At 38.4% G+C, this 20635-nt stretch overlaps 1 protein-coding gene and 1 pseudogene across 1 annotated transcript; both read left to right on the top strand.

The window, feature by feature from the left end:
• The first annotated feature begins 1898 nt into the window (after positions 1-1898).
• On the top strand, positions 1899-4150 carry LOC145463598 (uncharacterized; annotated as a pseudogene).
• A 3238-nt stretch (positions 4151-7388) lies between these two features.
• On the top strand, positions 7389-20563 carry LOC145462471 (malectin-like). The gene is made up of 4 exons (XM_081446007.1): positions 7389-10984; positions 14228-14404; positions 17556-17613; positions 18426-20563. Exons 1-4 carry the CDS (start codon positions 10640-10642, stop codon positions 18641-18643), a joined length of 798 nt encoding a protein of 265 aa, XP_081302133.1. The 5' UTR covers positions 7389-10639; the 3' UTR covers positions 18644-20563.
• The last annotated feature ends 72 nt before the right edge of the window (positions 20564-20635 follow it).

Below are 20635 nucleotides of genomic sequence, written 5' to 3'. Positions count from 1 at the left end.
GACGTCCCTGACGAACGGTCGTGCGCGTTATCGATAGTAAAATGTGTTTCTGCTCTTACACGCGGTAAGGTAGGTCTAACTTGTTAGAGAACTGGGCTGTAACATTACATGTTGTATACATTACATGTTGTATGGCTAAAATAATTTGCAGCATCAGAAAGTCTTTTCATTAACATGTTTTCGTGACGGTAATTCTCTTGCTAACAAAGCGTAGTGAAGGGGGCTGTTCCGAAAACGTAGAGTGCGGAGTGCGGATTCCTTGTTGCAGGTGACTCATGAACAATTTTTAATTTCCCACAAAATCCTTAGTGTTATAATTTTCAAAAAACAACAAAAGTTACATAAAACTGGTTAACAGATCTAAAATGTAGATTTTGATAGAGTCAGTGTAAAAATTGACGGTCAAATAACTGACATGACTCGTCCCAAGAAAGTGGTGATCGCAGTGAGGGTGATGACGGCAGTGGGGGTGGTGACGTCAGTGGGGGTGGTGACGTCAGTGGGGGTGGTGACGGCAGTGGGGGTGGTGACGGCAGCGGGAGTGATGACGGCAGCGGGGGTGGTGACGGCAGCGGGGGTGGTGACGGCAGTGGGGGTGGTGATGGCAGTGGGGGTGGTGACGGCATTGGGGTGGTGACGGCAGCGGGGGTGATTTAACATGTGCCAAATATAAGGCATAAATTATAGTAAATCATTATGATTCATTTATTGCCCATTATTATACTCGGGATGTTCTGTCGGCGAACGGAGTTAAATTTGGCAGCATTGAATTCGACGTCTGAATCAAATACCGTATTTAAGTCGATCAAAACAGGAATTAAATTCGGCACATGTGAAATGCGATGTCTCAACTGGGCCTAAAACAAACCTTCCATGTTTCGTTTTCCTATTTTACAGCTCAAAACACCTTTGAAAGAAGCAAACAGTTTTCCAGTAAGCTGAGATCGCAAAGGAAACCATGTACCTTAATTCATAGGACTGCTTCAAAATTCTACTTCCTAAGTTAGAAATCAAAACTGACCAGCTATCTTTAATCATAGTCCCAAAATATCCTTCTGCCAGTGAAAAGGTTACAGCTAGTAGTGCGTTAGCAACGCTGATATAAATTGAAATAAATTTTTAAAAAAGGAATTATGAATACCGAGCTGGAATTTTCAATGAATAATGAACGACTCGGGAGCAAAAGCAAGGAATAATGAATAAGCAGGATCCAATTTTTCCACCTCCAACCCCGATTTTTGTTAATTCTCTATTTTCCAAATGCCCATAATTCACTGTGTTTGCCCCCCGCCCCCCCCCCCCCTCCCAAATTTTGCATAAACTATTGTTGTGAAATACTCTTGGGAGGTCTGCTATTCCCAAGAGCATTTCACAACAATAGTTTATGCAAAATTTGGGAGGCAAACAGAGTGAATTATGGGCATTTGGAAAATAGGGAATGTTTTCTACTTTTACTTCACCTGGTTTGCACATTGTATGAAAAATAGGTGTGAAAAAAATTGTCACTCGGCATACTTAAAAGAACTACACCTGAATTGCAAAGATTCATTTTATGAATAACAACATATAACACCACTCAAGATCAGCAGTTGCAGCGTCAACTAGCACTTGTGATAATAATAAAAGCACTCAACCTCTCCATAGTGGGGGAGTTTATTCTTTATGAGCGCGGTGACCCACCGATTTTTTTCACCTTTTTGAATTGAGTTTGTTACTATTTAATATCAGCTCCTGCAAAACTTTTATGTAATGTTTAAAAAACGAGAAGCAGTGTTTTATTGGATTTAAAACCAAGAGGCGCATAAGTCACCTGCAGTGTCTTTATATCTGATAAATCACCGCATACTTATAAGGAGGAGGTTTTGTCGATATAAAGCCATAGACCGCGATTAGACATTTTCGACCGTTTCATAGGTCAGTGGGCTTATGAATTATTAATGAGTGTTTAAACAATGTCTACTGAGGCGAATCAAACATTCATATATGTATAGTCGGTTTTCTTGGAATCCTACATAAATTGTCCCCATCCCAAAACAGTACTTGGTGTAGGCATTCACGTAATGGTCCGGGTAGTGAAACTTACATTTAAACTACAGTACAGTACTATAAATTTATATAGAGTTACCCTAACATACCAATGAAAGCTAACAGCAAGCAAAACGCAGTGAAGCTAACCTCAAGCAAAATATAGGCACTCACGTAATGGTCCGGGTAGATACCAAATATGGTAAGTAGTGCCTACACCAAGTGGTGCCTACACCTTGTAGCTACCCAAGCGCGGAAATTCTTATCACAGCTAATTTTTGAACTGCCTTCCTCGGTGGAAATGTCCAAGTTAGGGCTTTTAAGCGCAGGATTCTCAGCAATCCTTGGCAGAGAACTGGTACTACAGGAAGGTGGAGCGACGTCTTCAATCCATGATGTTTTTAAACAAACATACGTGATGAAACCGCCGGGATTCAGACCGCCTTCCCCAAAACCTGTACACGAGAAGTTTCCAATTTTTGTGAAAGGCCTCTTTGGATTTGATGATACACTCACTTTACAGGTGACATAGGGGCATTCTGTGTTTCAAATGAAACTTCAAATTCTGGAAAAAGTAGAGATAGCGCTGGGACAGTTTGACCTACTATTTGGTAATAAGCGTCTTGATGACGATCGAACTGTGAAAGACTACGGATTACAGCCCGAAAGCACCATTTACTTGGCGCTTCGCCTTAAGGGGGGTGCAGGTCCGCTCATAGTGAGCACAGACGAGCTTGCTCCTGAGTTCGATTGCGACTTCACTTATGCCAAAGATGATGGTAAACGATACATGAGAGTACAAGCGACCGTACGGTTGGAAGCGATTTGCGGTCAGGGCTGTTGGAAGGTACGAAAACGACGAGTGGCTTGGCCCTGATGGACGAGCCAAGCAAGCGGAGAATGGCCTGTGTCTTATCACGGAACGGATATGAGCAGCGCAGAGAAGATCGTGAATGAGGGCTATAAACCTGGACCAAGAGCTAAGTTTGGTAGAGGCATCTACACAAGTCCAAGCCTTGAAATGGTCGAAAGGTTGTACGCGCAAGAATTCTCTTACGACGGGAAAAGGTACAAAATTGCTTTTCAGAATCGAGTTAATCCTGATCCTAATGGTCACCTTGTAATCATCAGCGCTTCGAAAACTGAAGCAGGAGCTGATTTAATGGCTGTCTCCAAAAGGTAAGATGATGTGCGCCCATATGGACTTCTCATCCGTGAAGTCGGACAGCCAGACGACACCTGCTCCTTGATGTGAGTGCACGGATGTAGCAGGAGAGAGAGCTAGGATAACATTCAAATTTCCGCTTTGCATACGGTTCCAGATTTCACATTTAGACTTTGCCCCTTCGAGAAACACCATAAAATTTCACCGCCATCTTTTAGATATTTATGTACCTAAGCGCAATCTTAGTTTCCCAATGGATCAGAAATTGATAATTTCACTCTATGATCTATGTTGTTACGGATGTAGGTCTTTTTTGGTATCCGCACCAACTCTTTGGAACTCCTTAGCTTTCCGAAGAATATACGATTACGTGAGCCCTTAGATTGTTTTAAGAAACAGCTAAAGACGCAACTTTTTTCGAAAGGCGTACATTAATTTTGTATAGCTTTAATACTTAATGTTGTGGTATTTGATTATGTAGAATTAGAATATTCAAAAGTTCTTCACATACTCCGACTATTTTAAGAACAAGACGCTTTAGGAAGCGTAACTGGCTTGCATTTATGATAGTAAATATTTCAGAATTGGAAAAAGGGAATGGTAAATTGTATATGCAGCATGGAAACCTAGATATTGCAATGGTATATCATAGGTTCAGGTTAATAATGTTATACACAGTCAAATTTATGCAAAATAGAAGACAGAAACAGTATGAAAGAATCAAGAACAAGGTGAAGGTTCTGTCAATGTTGATGTGTTAAACTTAAGCAGTTACCTTTCTCATTGATGTACTTGTTGTTTAGGCAAAATGACTGCCTCCATTGTAAATGTGGAATTTCAAGGCGTGTAACGATTAGTCTGCATACGAGTAAAGCAGCCCAGCAGGACTGTATTTACTTCTGTAGTTTACTTCTGTAGCATGGATAATAATGGAGCAACCAGGAGTATTTCTACTTCTACTTCCACCCCCCCCCCCCCCCCGCCAACTAGGTGGGATGCTAGTTCATCGAAGGGTTACCCCCAGCGATAAATTTTGCACTTAAGCCGGCTAACGGTAACATATTTAGAAGAAATAAACTGATCATATCGAGATCTCAATTGTTTTTTGATTCTTTATTAATGTCACTTTCTTCAGTAAGAGACAACTGTGTACCTTTCTTCCCACTGTCATCGCCACTGACCATATTGTTACTCCCTTTGAACAAAAATTTCACGGGCACGTTGGCCGTCATATTTCGCCTCAGTGTCAATTCCTTTGCTAAGGTCCACAACTATGACTGTACCCTGAGTACCAGAGGTGTTTTCCCGCGCGCGGCAGACGGAAATACTTCCAGAAATCGCGCAAGAAAAACCTCTGCCACCCAGGGTACTATGACTGTAAACATTGCACTAAATTATACTAGGCTTCCAACAAGTTCAAAATACAACAAATAAAATACATAATTACATGTAATGAAACACAAGACAAAGCTGCAAATTATCAGGGAAAACATTTAAAATCTAACGTCAACTGAGTGTTCCTGCATCATGGCTCCAATGATTTCCTTCATGTTATCTGGTTTCAGTTTTTTCGGGAAGGTATTGTTGCTTATATCAGGCATTGGATTGAAATAATCACTGTACCTCTCCATTTCCACGTTTCTTGAATTCATCTGTGTAGCTAGATAGCTTCAGATAAAAAGCACTAACTGAAGTCTCGGAAGGTTTCACTCTAAAGGTTTCCAATATAAACTCTTCCAATCGACCAGCAGTACGTACTGGATGACAGTCGAAACAAGTTCACTCTGAATGCACTTGCTTCACTATTAAGTCAACCTGACGTTTCCACTCTAAAAACTGGCAGCACAAACAGTCTTCTGATCGAACAAGAATAGACTCTTCTGTCGTTCGAAAGACGCGAGGGAAACAAAGCACACACGCAATGTCTTCTGGGTAGTGATTGCGCAATTTAGCCATTTTTCGACGCAGGAGACAGCTCCGTTCGCATTTTATGACTGGGTTCGCCTACGGCAACCCAGTAATTAACTTGTAGGAAAATTTTCCTAGGTTTCACATTTAATTGTTACGATTAAGTGTACTTTGTAACGTGCCTATGGACATTTATGGAAAAGGCGTATATAAATGAAATTATCATTATCATCATCATCATCATCATTATTATTATTATTATTATCATTGTTATTATTGTTATTGTTATTAATATATAAATTTAGCTAAGCCTAAAATTATTTATTCTTATTGTTTATGGGATAAAACAATTTTGAATTTTTCTTTGTTTATCCTTGCTGAAGGTAATCAAATATAAAGAAAACTAAAACACAACAAACAATCGATCAAAGTGAAACAACAGCATTATCAGGCTTTCGTCAGTTCCGACAAGAGTTAATGAAAACAACATTTAAGGTCAAATTATGTTGCAAAAAGGGAATTTTATGTAGCTCTTGTTGTCTTGGCTGCTTGTTGAAAGGTCAATGCCAAGAGAAAAAATTCTCGGTTATTCTCTACCATTTACTGCATTAACTGCTTGAAACTTCAACAAAAGGAAATCACAGCTTAACTTGATGGAAATTTTCACAGCTGCATGTAAAAATTAAACTGCCCGTGTCAAGTTATTTAGCTACATTGTACGGCCATGCGTATGTAGAGAAGAGATTCATAGCATGATGGCTCAATAGGGATCATCTTGGACCAGCATGTCCGCTATGTTATGATATTATTTTCTTGACGGACATAATGCTCCAATCAATTATCCATGAATCGAGAGTCGTGAAAATTAAGGTAAAAAATAATTACCTACAAAGTGAATTAAAAAAACTACAGTAGTTGAGAGCGGTTTTGTGTAATCTGTGAATAATATTTGCTGTTCTAAATAACCTTTATTTGCATTAAAAAAGCATAATTAAAAATAACCTATAAAATTTTGCATAATTAAAGAGAAATTCAAAAAGCCTAAATTGTGAAATAACACGAGCAGACTTTTGAAACCTTACTAATTACTAGTGGCAAATAAAAAGACCTTGATAGTGCAATGTGACCTTCTAATGTTGCTCGAGAGCACCACCATCATTCTGAAAATCAAAAACGACAAGAAGAATATTGCTTTTTGATGTGTTTGTCCTGTAAGCCTACTTGCCCCGTTAGTGTTAGGCAAGATATACTATTACTGTTATTAAGCAAACTAAACTAGGGTATGTAAAAGACAATAATGCTGCGACACATTCTGTTGATAGTCGCATATTTTACGCAGTGATTCATTTACAACTTCATGCATGATGACGCATCGATGGCGAGGTGTGACGCGGGATCGTGACAAAAAAGAACATACTGATCTGAACTATGTTTGGACACAAAGCGATACACATTGTCCTTCCCTTTACCAGATCGCGAAAATCGAAGGATGTGGAAATTGAAGGAGCGGAAATCTAACTTATAAATTCTGTACTTAGCTCTTATTAACCGAGTAGGAGATCTGTATGCTAGAATCTTGACCGAGGTCATGAGTACAGACCGAAAGCAGTGAGGTCTGTACACACGACTGAGGTAAAGATTCTCCCATACAGACCGGCTTAGCTCGGTTAATAAGATGTTTATTATATGGCAAACGAGAACAGTATAATTCGTTGATGTAACTGGTTTGTACTAGCTGGAACTTTGCTTACGAACGGCGATGAGCTGAATTTAATTCTACCAAAGTTTGTCCGTCCTCTTTATTTTTTTTTTCTCATCAGCCTTTTGACTCTTCCATAAAGAAATGTTGTTACAAGAAATAGTCAATATTTTTCATTTTAGTTTGCAACTTTTTCACCTCAAAACATTACCAGTCTAGATGCCGGTCTAGATGGGAAAATCTAGACCGCTTTTAATATCGATTTCAGCCAATCAAATTCGTGAATTCGGTGGTTCCCAGTCCTTGTGAGACAGAGCCATACAATAATGATACGCATTAAATGTCTCTGCTAAAGCTTTGGCTTAAATTCATGTTTGGATGAAAAGGAATAGATCCCAGCATAAGGACTGCTAAGAAATGACATGCTAAGTTTAAAATTAAGATGTCACAATTAATCGTCCAGATTTACAAACTTTCACATACTGCGTTAAGAACAAAAGTGAGAGTTCACATGGCATCGTTTTACAGATAAATGACAGCAAAAAGTAACTACTAATTTTTCTGGTTCAGTGCAATGCATTCTGGTAATATATAGATTTAGCCAACCCTAAAAGCGGAGCTCTTGATTGCAATAACTGAGGATAAATGAAAAAGAGAATTATTTTCTCTTGGATCAGAAACTCAAACTAGTGAGACAATCTCAGATAGTGCAGATTGTAATGCATAGCTCTGACGCAGTACTCATGACACAGTTCCTATATAACCCCTGCCATTCACTCCTGGTTTGTACTGACCTTGCTAGTCAACTAGGGATTTTGATGAGACATAATCTTAGCAGTGTGTATGTTTGATGTGTGTATTTTCATTCACAGTGCAAGAATAACTTACAATTAATTACCGTTTGTCAAGACAGCTTTCCAATTTTACTGTAGTGTTTTACGTTGATTTTTGCGTATTTTAAATTAAATAACGTGACAATTTTACTCTTCACGAAAACGTTTGTAACTTGATACTTTTGTTTTCCTCGCAAACGTATGTAACCTAAAACTCTTGTTTTCTCGAAAACACACGGAAGATGTGCTAGTATTCTTTTCACAACTGGAGATAAATGGAAGAAAGTTGAATGTCGGATGAGGAAATGGGAGAGGAACGATTTGCTTTATTTAAAACGCAAATTTTCTTTTGACCGATAAACAGGAACTAATCTGATTATCAAATTGTCACGGAACAGCACGTTCTGTTGCCACCTTTAACGTTAACAATAAAACCACTTAAATTTAAAATGTACACTGATATCGATTAATACAACTAAGGAGCGTTTCAACGAGAGGTATTGAAAGTAAACAACGCTACTTGACCGAGATTATATCCTCCATCGGTGAACGATTACCCTCGAAGACTGATAAAATTTATGCTTTCATTAGGTGCCACGGAGTCTGCGGCAATATTTGAGCACTTCCCTGGGTTTTTTGTTCAATTTGACAAGTTTTAATTCCACTTACTCGGGAGAGTTTCGGCTGCGGGTATGAACATTTTGGACTCTTTGATGGAGACAATTAAAGGATGAAATAAACGCACTAGCGTAGTTTGAAAACAATAAATCATATTTCTTGACGTCCACGGTCAAGAAGTCCAAAAGACACGCAGTCACAGTTACATCCTTGTATCGTGCTAATGATGCTAGAACGCATGCGTATGACTTCTTAGTGTTCTACCACAAGGAAAAGCGCTCAACGTTAGTGTGTGATCTTGTATGAAATGTATCTTCCACCTGATATATGTAGTTGACACTGACGCTTATTAATCTGCGCATGCGTTTAGAACAAATATTGGTTTTGTTCTAAAGAGAAAAGTACCACAAGGAGAGCAAGGGGCTTTCTGAAACAAATGTATAGCTTTTTCAAGCGATTAAATAAGTAAGGTAGGTACATGCACCATCCATTTTACGTAGTGCTCACAAGCACCTATCCCATCCTAACCCTCCTTGCTGCAAGCCTAATTAATTAATTGAAATCAATTAATTAAACAAACATTAAAGTTGACACCTTATGGCCATAGTGCCATAGTGCCATAGTGCTTTAGCGACGTCAACTCCCAAACCATCCCAATAATGCACTCTGCACTAAAAATGATCAATTATGAGCATGTAATTGTTCAGCGTGTGATTTTGCTATTTTTTCCAGTTAAATTTTAACAAACTATACCCGACAAACCTAACCAAGATTGTAGAAATTACGTACGCAATATATCAGGGACTTTCCAAGAGACGATTGTACAAGGAATATGTCAGAAGAAAAGTCAACAACGCGCCAGGGGTTAATTTGCGTCGAAATTTTGCCTTTGCGAGTACTCCTTCCTTCCCCCCAGAGAAATAACGTGACTTGAGCCCGCGATCCAATCGGTAAACCAGTAACTGGTCAGCGGTCAACTATAAGAAAACACGCAACCTCTAAACCTGACCCGCGATATAGTCACGTGATATTGGTCGGCGGATAGCTTGTTGTGACAGCTGTGAATTAACAATAGCGTGGACGCCCAAAATCAAAGATGTAGCTATGGTAATGTGCTACTCCGTTAGTTTTCAAGGTGTTGACGTACGGACAGTCACGTGACAATCAAAATTGTTCAGATCGATGGGTTACCAAAATTTTCTAAGGTATGGGGCTCCGCTCGCGCGCCTTCGGCGCGCAGGAGCTCCGCTGAAAAGTGATGAATTCGAGAATTCGTACCCCCTTCTATATATTCTTCTTAATGGGGTTGACATTGACGCAATCAACTACGCTACCAGGAACACGACTGAAATGAAAGCGAAACTTTGCTACTGTGACCAAATCAAGTTTAACGAACCTGTACTTAAACCAGGAACACCAAAATAGCAGCATATCACTAACCAGTAACTGTTAACGTCTTCCAGCTGAAAAACTAGCTGTTATCTGTCGAAAATTATACTGAAATCCAACTGCAAACATGTACCTGCATATGGCGTAGTGCGCGCGCAAAACACGTGCGAGATACGCAATGTTTTACTTACTGGGGAGGTGACAGAGAAAAATGTAACGGGCACCGTAAAAGTTTAAAAAAAAGAACAATAACTTTAAAAAGGGCGTGGTTACCCCTTACATTTTATGTTATGAAGTGGAAGTGGCAAGCCTATTCAACACGTGATTAGTTTCTGGTTGTGAGCAAAAGCTATTTAGACTGTATTTTAGCTGAACCAGAGGAAGGTTGTCAGAGACGCTAAAAGCGCTGTTGCATCGATTTTGTTATTAAAAACATACCAAAAATGGTTTCCATGTAAACATTTACCATTAAGTTTTAAGATCTTTATAAATATGTTTGCTTTCTGTATGCAAAAGCGAATTCTAAGAAAATCTGTGAAGAAATATCCTTTCCTTATTTTTTTCAGAAAAATGCTGATGTCAGCATTTCTGTTGAGATTCAAGGCTAATTAATAATCTCGAAAAAATGCGAGGCTACCCCAGTTTTTCTTTGTGGGTTCCAATATTCCTTCCAAAAATTTTCTTTTTCCGCGTGGTCCTAACCTGGCGCAAAAACCTTTGTATTTAGGAGACACCGTCCTTAAATCCTGATTATGTTGCTGCTCGATCGCTACGCTCGCTCCGCAGCAATGAGAGAGCTTACAATCATCGATCGTAACATGTTAGTAACTACGGCCACTTTCCTCCCCCAAGGTGGCCGTTGCGGAGAGGTTTTGTTGGAGGTCTGGGACAAAAATCTTATTCAATGGTCACCAGACTCCGGCAGGGCTTCTCGCTTTTGGTTTTTGCGGATCTTTTCGAAAAATATAATAGCTTAAGGGAGTATTCGCCGGGTTCAGCAACATGGAAAGTTTATTCTTCGAGTGTTTTATCACCCTTTTACTGGGAATAATATGTGGAGAGGTTTCAAGCACAGGAGAAGTTGTGTACGCGGTAAATAGTGGCGGTCCAGCGCACACGGATTTGAACGGTGTTCACTTCCAAGCTGACAAACTGACCGTGGGAACGGCTTCGGATTTTGGCAAATCATTATCGATCGGAAGAGTTGCTCCTGCTGATCAAATACTATACCAGACAGAACGATATCATTTTTCGAACTTTGGCTACAGCATCCCTATAAAAGAAAACGGGGACTACGTATTGATTTTGAAGTTTTGCGAGGTGTATTTTCAAGGTCCACGGCTCAAGGTAAGAAGATTAGAAATTTTCGATCCACGTGCAGACTCGCTAGCGATTCAGATCAGGTGTTTTATATCTGGTGATGCTCCCTTTTTGTCTCACAGTATATTTTTATTTGTTGTGGTTGTGCTTTTTGTAGGTCTTCTTTTGATAAGTTAGCCTATTTACATGAAATAAGAATGCAAGCTTTAATTTAGTTTGTATGAAGTCGATTCGCTATTGTGCTAAGGTTTGTTTTCAATATAAGCTTGAACCTTACTGGAGGTTATATGTTACATTTTCAAGGTAGAGTAAGGCAATCGATTACAATATTTCCGTCCTAATGTCGACACTTTGTTAGAGATATAGGTGGTCGAAATGATTAATAGCAACAGCTCACATGTGCCAATGGCATCCGGTCGCGTTGGATATAGAAACGAAATATGCAAATAGATCCTGCTGCAATCATCTGCCGTTAAGGTTCTAGGGCAAGTAGATGGAAAATTTGACGCTCAGTTACACTTTCGTTTTACCGAAGTACAGCTGTAAAGTTAAACAAATTGTGTCCTCATCTGGTGACAATTTAAGAGTTAAACGCAAAGAAAGCTATTAAAATAACCCTTTGCAGTGAGAAATTTGTTTACAAACACCTTGATGGCGTGCATATTAACCTTTAGCTTCAAAGGCAATGCTCATAAATTTTGGCTCAGATTACTAATATATTCATGTATTACAAGTATTCAGGTTGGGTGAATGAATTAAGGACCTGCAATGCATATGGTCAACTTGGCAAAAACTTACCTTGAGATACATGTACTTTAAGTCAAATTCTTTCGTCTGCTTTTATTAGAAACATAGGGAGAGCAGTAACAAGAACTTACTTGAATATTGAAAGTTTGACTTTAAACACCAATAATGAGTATTGAAATTAGTACTAAAAGCACAAATACTTAAAATAGTTATTTCACCTGTGAAACAAAAACATCTGCTTTTAGGGCTGAAGCTCTAGGTCCCATTGAGTTATAATGAGATTGTCACAGTTGTATATCAGCTAGGGAGCTGGAGAGGAAATTTCAGCTTTTCTTTTCAACTGTTTAAGTTGAATATAACTGCCAGGATCTCATTCTTTTTTCGTGATATTTGTTTTAAATGACAAACTTTGCCCGTTTTTTACACCTGTCTGCAACAAAATAATGTACCGAAAAGTGGCAAATGAGAACTAGTGAGACAATCTCAGATAGTGCAGGGTGTAATTTACAGCTCTGATACAATAGTCACACTCACCCATGCGGTTCTCTCCCTTGGTAGTCTACTAATATGAACGAAATACATGTATGAGAGGACGAAAACTCGATAAGACATAATCTTAGCAGTGTGTATGTTTTGTGTTTGTGTTTTCTTTCAAGGCCCAAAAATAACTTACAATTATTGTCTGTCAAGACGGTTTTGAAAGTCATTACAGCAAATGTGACAATTGTACTTTTCATGCCAATGTTTGTGACTTGATACTTTTGTTTTCCTCGCCATTGTTTGTCACAAGGTATATAAAAAAGATGTGTATTTTTTTTTACTCACTGCTGGAGATAAGTGGAAAACAAAAGTTAAATATCTGCTGAAAAGTCGAAGAGGAACAATTTTGTTTTATTTCATGCAAAACACAAATTTTCATTTCACAGAGAAAGAAGAACTAATCTAATTATCAAATGGTCATGTCGAGTCATGGAAGAGTGCGCTCTTATTCTGTTGCCAGCCGAGTTCGTGTAAACAATAAAACCACATCAAAGTAGTACACAATGCTATCCAGTAATAGCATTGAGGAGCATTTCAACGAGAAGTATTGAAGGTAGAGATCTTTACTTGACCGAAATTATATCCCACATAGGTGAGTGAGTCACCTCATCGATTGATGAAATTAATTGGAGGTTTCAGTAAGTACCACGGAGTCTGCAGCAATAATAACGAAGTTTCTTTTGTCACAAATGTACTTGTTTTACATGTAACTAACGTGGGAAAGTTTTGGCTGAATATGAACTTTTGGCTCTCTTTCATAGAAGGGGAAACAAACAAGCTGCTAAGGAGAAGCAATATGTTCCCATTCTCTATTTCAACCCTGGCAAAAAAACAGCAGACGACATTTATGAAAAGAGCAGACGAAACAGCAGACAACATTTCTTGAATTGAGCTAGGGGAGATTCCAGAAGATACGCAGTCACAGTAGCGTTCTTTGCACTAAAAAAGGAGAACTGATGTTACCTGAAATATAACTGCCATCCCCAGCCAAAACGAGAGTGTGATATCACTCATTTACAAAAACTAAAAAAAGCGTGCATCTGAACTCGAGAACGGAGTTTATCACACTAGCAATGCTAGAACGCATGCGTCTTACGTGTTATGTTCTACCACAAGGGAAAGCACTCAATGTTCATGGGTAGTCGCGTATGAAATGTATCTTTCACCTAACATATAGTTGACTTTGACACTAACTAATCTGCACATGTGTTTGGAGCAAATTGCTTTTGTTCTTAAGGTTATTCCCCAGTATTGCATTGCACATCCCTACTGCGCATAATTTCACGCGTGATTAGCACACGCGCATTAAAAAATGGCGGCTTTTTCTTTACAGCTGGACCTCGCCATAGAGGTAAATCTTCATTTTCTCACAAACGAGTATGGTGACCTATCATTTTTTTTCTGTTGTTTTGAATTGAGTAATTTCTCTGTGTAAAATAAATATGGACCAATTCTCAGTGTAGAACAAAAGCAATTGTCGGAAACGTGAATTTGACAAGCAATCATGACTACAATCATGGAGCTATTATAAGGATTTATGTGGGTATAAACAAGGTGCTGTTGCTCCTAAACGAACATGGGGACCCCTCATTTTTATTTCAAAATTTAAGTTCCTATAATATAAACAATCGATAGGCAAAGTTTCACAAAAATCTCATTGCAGGTTCTATTTCAGTGGAATGACCTTAAGAGAATGGCACCACAAGGATAGCATGAGATTTGCAAAACCAGATATATTTTTGTCATGTTATTAAAAAAAAGCAAATAAGACAGGTTTTGCGTAATGCACTCAGGTACCTACCCCACCCAACTCCCCTTCCCGCAAGGCTAATTGATTAATTGAAATTAATTAATTAAAGAAACATTAAAGTTTACACCTTATGGTGTTAGTGCCTTGATGAATATCAGCCTCCTAAACCATCCCAGTAGTGCACTCTGCACTAAAAACTAGAAATTTTTTGGTGAATTGTTGCTTTTTTGCAGGTTTTTGATGTAGCAGTAAATCAACATACTGTGATCAAAGGATTAGACATTTATGAGAGAGTTGGGCGGGGAGTTGGACATGATGAGTACATTCCATTTAGAGTAAACAATAACCAGTTACTGATTGATGGTGAAACAGTTCCATTTGGTGGTTCCATTTATGTTGAATTTTTAAAGGTAAGACGGTTACCTCTTACTAGCATAGTTTGAGGTTGGTAATGTCACTTCAGTCCTTAATCTCTGAGGAGTAATGGGCCAGAAATTCTTCTTGGATCATATGTACTAAAGGCATCCGCAGTCGAGTGTCAATCAATACCCTCGATCGACACTCCATAGATACCTCGGTTGACACTCCATGGACACTCAATCGACAGTCTGTTGACAGTCGACTATCAATCAAGTGTTGATCGAGATGTCAAGATGTCATCCGATCAAGATGTCTATCGTGGGTATCAATCAAGGGTATCAGTTGGCAGTCGATCACGGATGCCATTAGTACACGATTGTTCTTCTTTGCCATTCCAATTGGTCATGTGCAACCACTGCTACTCCACTCTATGATGTAAAACCCAAGGCTCTCCTCTCTTTCTCTGTGGTTGGGGGAAGGGCGTCAGGTCTCTCTTTTGTAGACAAAGTTTTTTCCCGTTCTAACTTATGGCCAGAATGTGAAGTGCATGGACAATAAATTGAAGAGGAGTAAGGAGAATTTGTACTATGCAGTATGGAACGTGAAGACCACGTTAGTGACTTTTATTATATTTTTACTGTGTCTGTTGGGATTGGGAAGCTATTTCAAGGCTTCAAATGACTGGTGTAAGTCAAAGTTGTTTTGCTAAGTGTTGTCAAATGTTTAGTGAAACAAAGTGATTGTGAAACTTATTTGTCTGCCTTGAAAATTAAGAAAAACTTATCACAAGACATTTTTAGCAGGCTATACAGTGGAATACTGTCTGCTAAACTTACCTACCACAACTGATTATGATGTTTATGATTTTCTAATGAGCAGTGGAAAAGTTGAGTTTGTCAGCAATCATATTTAATTTAGCCTTGCGATAATTGTTTCAAGAGTCAATCAAATCAATTTTTTTGGCTCAATCTGCCAAGTGCTGTTTTGTTTGACAAAGTCAATCAAGCCAACATTATTTTAATCACTGATATTTTGAATGTAATCAACAGGCAACATCAGGCTTTTAGCCAGATGGATGTCTAGCTGTCCTGTGGATGGCCACGTATTAAAGAAGATGATTCTGTTTTTCATATGTTGCCGTTAGTTATTAGTTGTTCATTTGAGCAGGCCCTATACATTTAGCACATTTTGGACGCCCACTCTTCAACATTGTTTAATAGTTTGTGGGGGTTTCCTTGAAAACAGCGTGCATGTGAATTTTTTTCTGGAGGAAACCCGTGAAGGTTTGGAGTAACCCTAAAATGAGTTCTAAAATATGGGCAAGTAGTTAATTGCTACAATGTTGCCCACTCTTGGTATATGCTATAAGAAAAAAACATTGAAGTCATAACTGTATTAATGGAGAGGGTCACTCCAAAAAGCAACACTTTTTTGTCTCCACCTATAGCAAGAAAATGGGTTTTTCCACTCACCAAAGTTTCAGCCTCTAAAGTGCCTGCTATCCTGAAGAAATTTGTCTCAAAAGAAGCCCAAAATTCAACTTTGGACACTACCATTCTGAAACTGTACTTGGCAGCCAGGCTGTGTTTATGTGATGTCATTCTGTCCAACTCGAAATTGGGGGGAAGGAGAAAAACCCACAACTCACCCTGGGGCCAAACAGCCTTAAAAACGGTCATTTAGGGCAAGTTTGCACCCTTTGCACATCTTTTTTACCAAACTTTGCACACTACCTTGGATCATTGTCTTGATCATTTCAAGTGTAACAAAATGTCAAAATGTCATATGACGTTTTTGTGACATCATCAAATATGATGTCACAAAAACGTGTTATACAAATTTTCTAATTTCAAACCACCAAATACATCATTTAAAAGAGCATGACTAGGGGACTATTAAACTGAAAACCTTTCCCTGCTATGACAAATATTTCTCAAGTTATAGCAATTTAAAGAAATTTCAGTGTCTCCCCTCCCCCCCCCCCCCCGAACCATACTGTTCCTCTAAAATCAACCCCTTGATTTTTTTCCTTCAGTTTTCTTTGAGGAACTCTGAGAATTTGGTAATATAGAGTACTTAGTGCTGCTAAAAATCGTATCATTTTAGATTTTTTAATCTTGGCCTCTTAAACAAGTTTTTGGTGGTTGAATAATTGATGATGTCACTTCTAATGACGTTACAAATACGTTTTGAGGTGTTTAGGAAGGCAGGAAAAACACTGATGGGCATTTTTTTGGATTACACGTGTTTTACTCATGTAGTACAGTCAATATGCAACATAAGTGAGATAGCTAACATGAAAACACACCTTCAATTTGAAAATATCTATGGAGGGGGGAGTCACCATTTTTGGGCTGAGCAATCTCTAAAATTTACAATGTCATATCTCTTTTACTTTTTGAGATATGGACAAATGGTTTTCAGCTTTTAACTACTCCTGCTGTGCTCTTTCTAAAGAAGTACAAAAAAAGTTGGAATTTTAAAACTTTTAATCAGGGTTATGGAATGACGTCATTAACTGTGATGTCATAATTTGATATTTGCTGTCAATTTTGTTGTCAAAAAAAATGGACATTTGTCCTCTATTCACTTGCCAAGTTTCGCAACAAGATATTTACTACACTGAAGTTATGCTGAAATAACCAAAATTCGTGACACCTTAATGACCGTTTTCAGGGCTGTTTGACCCTAGCGTGACTGACTTGGCATCCTTCACAAGGTCAGCAACTTAACCATCTTCACTGCTATCATTTTTGGGGTTTGGAGCATGTTCAGTTCAAAATAATACAGTTCCAGAGCAGCCATAACCTAGAGTGGAAGTTATAAGGCTTGTCGGAGGCCATTTGGACAAAATCTCTCAGACAGAATGACTTCATGAAAATGCAGCCAGACTACTGAGTACTGTTCAAAATGATGGAAATGATGTCAAATTTTGGGCTTCTTTGGAGACAAATTTCATAAGAAAAACCTGCCCTTTAGAGGCTGACACTTCAGTGAGTGGCTAAACTCAGTGCAAGTTTTTTTATTAGCACTGACAAAAAAAGAAATACATTTTTTTGGAGTGACCTTCTCCTCTAAGAAACACTCATTAGAAACAAATGTTTGTTAGAATTGACCTTGTTGCCACTTAAAAAGCTTCTCTACATGTTAGTTAAAACATGTTTAATTTATAGTTTCATACTCTTTTTTGTTGAAATTTAGGGTTACTATGACAATCCCAAAGTCAATGCTGTTTTGGTTATGAAAGGAACTTTAGATGGTGAGTTATTTAAAAGTTTCTGTATTTTACATTGCACTTGATTCCTTGGACAGGAGACTGCTAAGTATGCCCAAACATACATTGATTCACAGAGGAATTCAACATTCTTGGCCATTCTAAAACTAAACACTTTTTAAAGACAAGGTCTGTGACATGTTTTTCCAGAGTTTCAACTTTCTCACCAATTATGGCTTATGATCATGGCCTACCTCAAATTTTCAGGAACTAGAAATTGGATCTGATTGAACAGTCTCGCTAAAGAAAATGAGAATCAGGAAGACAAAGTATGAAAATGTAAAGTGTGGCACATGATGGTTAAATTTGAGTAGACACTAATTAGAGAAAAAGAAAACATCTCTGATCATTGTACAATTATTATAGAGTTGAAAGTTGGGCTTTTTTAGTCCTTCAAGAGTGTTGAAAGCCACCTAAATGAACAGCACTTTTACAGCAGAATGTCTTACTTGTAGATGCCCTGTCAGAGCTGTGTTCTAGCCCAGGCTACAAGATGATTCAATCGGAAAATAAGTTTTTAAGATAACTTGTCAGTTTATTTTCATAAGCAATTAAACAATGGCACTACAGGCAATAAAATCATTACCAGACTTATGAGGTATGTTGTGCTAGTTAAACTTATAAGGGTAGCAGGAGGAAGTGTTGAGCACCAACATCTTATTCAGGGAGGTTAGGGACATTAAAGTATACAAAAGTGAAAACCAAGGGCAGCAAAATTGGCTTTATGGAGCCATCCCTGCCCCCCCCCCTCCACAGAAAAAATGCAGACATAATCTTTACATTGCACTTATTTACAGATGTTCCAAAGTTGCCCCCCCTGCCTCGCCCAGGAGAGGAGAATGAAGAGGATGATGATGATGAAGACAGTAAAGAAGATAAGCCCAAGAAACAACGGAAGTTATCTGGCCCCAAGGCTATTGATCCTTATGCCAATGATGAATCAAGCATGTTAATTCCAATTGCTGTAGCTATTGCAGTCTTTCTACCAACTCTGTTTTGTTTGTGTAAATTGTGACAACCGACAGTTGGTTGATTTTATTTATTTCCCTGCAAGTTACACATTCAAGTAAAAACAAACGATATAATCTCCCGACATTTCGGCGACCTCATGACGCCATTATCAAGGGTACAAATGAGAATTAAATTAACAAATGCGAGTTCAAGAGTTATAACTAATTTACATAGTGGAGGTGGCTACACAAATTCGATTGTCTTGTCAACGAGATGTTTTACATCAAACAATTAACACCGAGTTTGAACGTGCAAACGGATTCTATCCGTGCTAAAGTATTTGTGTAGCCACCTCCGCTATGTAAATTAGTTATAACTCTTGAACTCACATTTGTTAATTTAATTCTCATTTGTACCCTTGATAATGGCGTCATGAGGTTGCTGAAACGTCGGGAGATTACATTGTTTGTTTTTACTTGTCTGTGTATTACTAAATCATTGTTAATAAGTTACACATTAAATATTGTTTCAGAAAGTTTCAAAGCTGCTAAAAAAACCCAGGGGGGGACTCCCATAGGGAAAAAACAGGGATGCTCATCATCTCACTTAGGGGTATAAATCAAGGCTTCTGGTCTCACTGAGGGTGTTGATGATGAAACACCACTTTTTTAACTGGCAAAGTATCTTTCAGGGTGCACTTGAAGAAAAAATAATAAAATAAATGCTCTTATTTCCATTTTTAGGCTGGATTTCTGCTGGTCTTTTAAGTCCAGTCTACTAGTGCAGGCTTCTTTCCTGAACAGCAGCTGGTAATTGAATTCCATTTTGAGTGGTATCTTTAAGGGGTCAAATAAAGCTTGAGCCACTCCTAGATTGGTCTCTTTTAGGGATTTAATTCAAATTTTCTGATGCGCATCCTTGACCTTTTCATATAGGAGTCCTTCACTCAGGCTAAAAAAAGGAAGTCCTTTTCCAGCTAGAGTTTTAAATAATAAAATGTAGGTCAATCATTTCGTAGTTCAACTGTACCAAGGTTCAGATGTTTTCCAGGTTTTAAACTTCCCAAAGTACTTGTTAAATAAATAGTTTGAGCTTTAAACAGAGGTGTCAAGCGATAAAATTATTTACACAAAAGCTTAGTGTTTCTGCAAGTTTGTCTTCCACCATGTGACTGGAATGTCCATTTTTCAGCCATGGTAGTGTTTGCACGTCAATAACCTTTGTTGGATTTTGGACACAAACTTGTAAACACTAAAATAACTTCTCAGACCCTAACTGCATTCCACCTCAGTGTGTAGAAACAGTCGCACTTGAAAACAAAGGGGTGGACATTTTCATACATTTCGCGCATTTTTGTGCAGCCTGACACTGGGAGGTGGAGTGGCCTCATTGTTAGTGCACTCGACTCCAGATTGAGTGGTCCGGGTTCGAACCCTGGTCAGGGATATTGTGTTGTTCTTGGGCAAGACACTTATAATGTTATACTCTCACAGTGCCTCACTTCACCCAGGTGTATAAATGGGTACCAGCAAATTTAATGCTGGGGGTAACTCTACAATGGATTAGCATCCCATTCAGGGGGTAGTAGATCTAGTCGCTCTGCACTATTGAGACTGGATATAAATGCCAGCCTAACTGGCCACTTGGCTTGTATGCAGACTTAACCTGACCTTGACTTGGTGCCACTGTTCCTTGGAATGCAGAGAAGTCTTTTGGGTATTGAGATTGTAATAATTATTGAAATATCTGACTTTCTTGAATTTTGTTAGACAACATTTTCAAAAGGTCACTCTTGGATTTTGGGTTTTCATACGTCCATCTTATTTAGAAGGATCACACAGTATACCAAGTGTTATTTAACAACAATGACAATGACAACAAAACTGAACAGGGTCATGTAATGTGCCGTAAGTTAAAGATGTAATTATAAGTAGAAGATTTTAAAGAATTCAATTACTTGTTTTAATAAAGTTGGTTGTGATTATCTGTGTTGGTCTTTGCTGATCTTAGGTCTCTTGTCACCTTGCATTGTTTTTAAAGGAAAAAGAGACCATTT

The sequence above is a fragment of the Orbicella franksi genome, chromosome 12, assembly GCF_964199315.1.
Source record: "Orbicella franksi chromosome 12, jaOrbFran1.1, whole genome shotgun sequence".
In the NCBI taxonomy this organism is placed as follows: domain Eukaryota; kingdom Metazoa; phylum Cnidaria; class Anthozoa; order Scleractinia; family Merulinidae; genus Orbicella; species Orbicella franksi.
The sequence above is the reverse complement of the archived record's forward strand: the minus strand, read 5'-3'. Positions and strand labels throughout refer to the sequence as shown.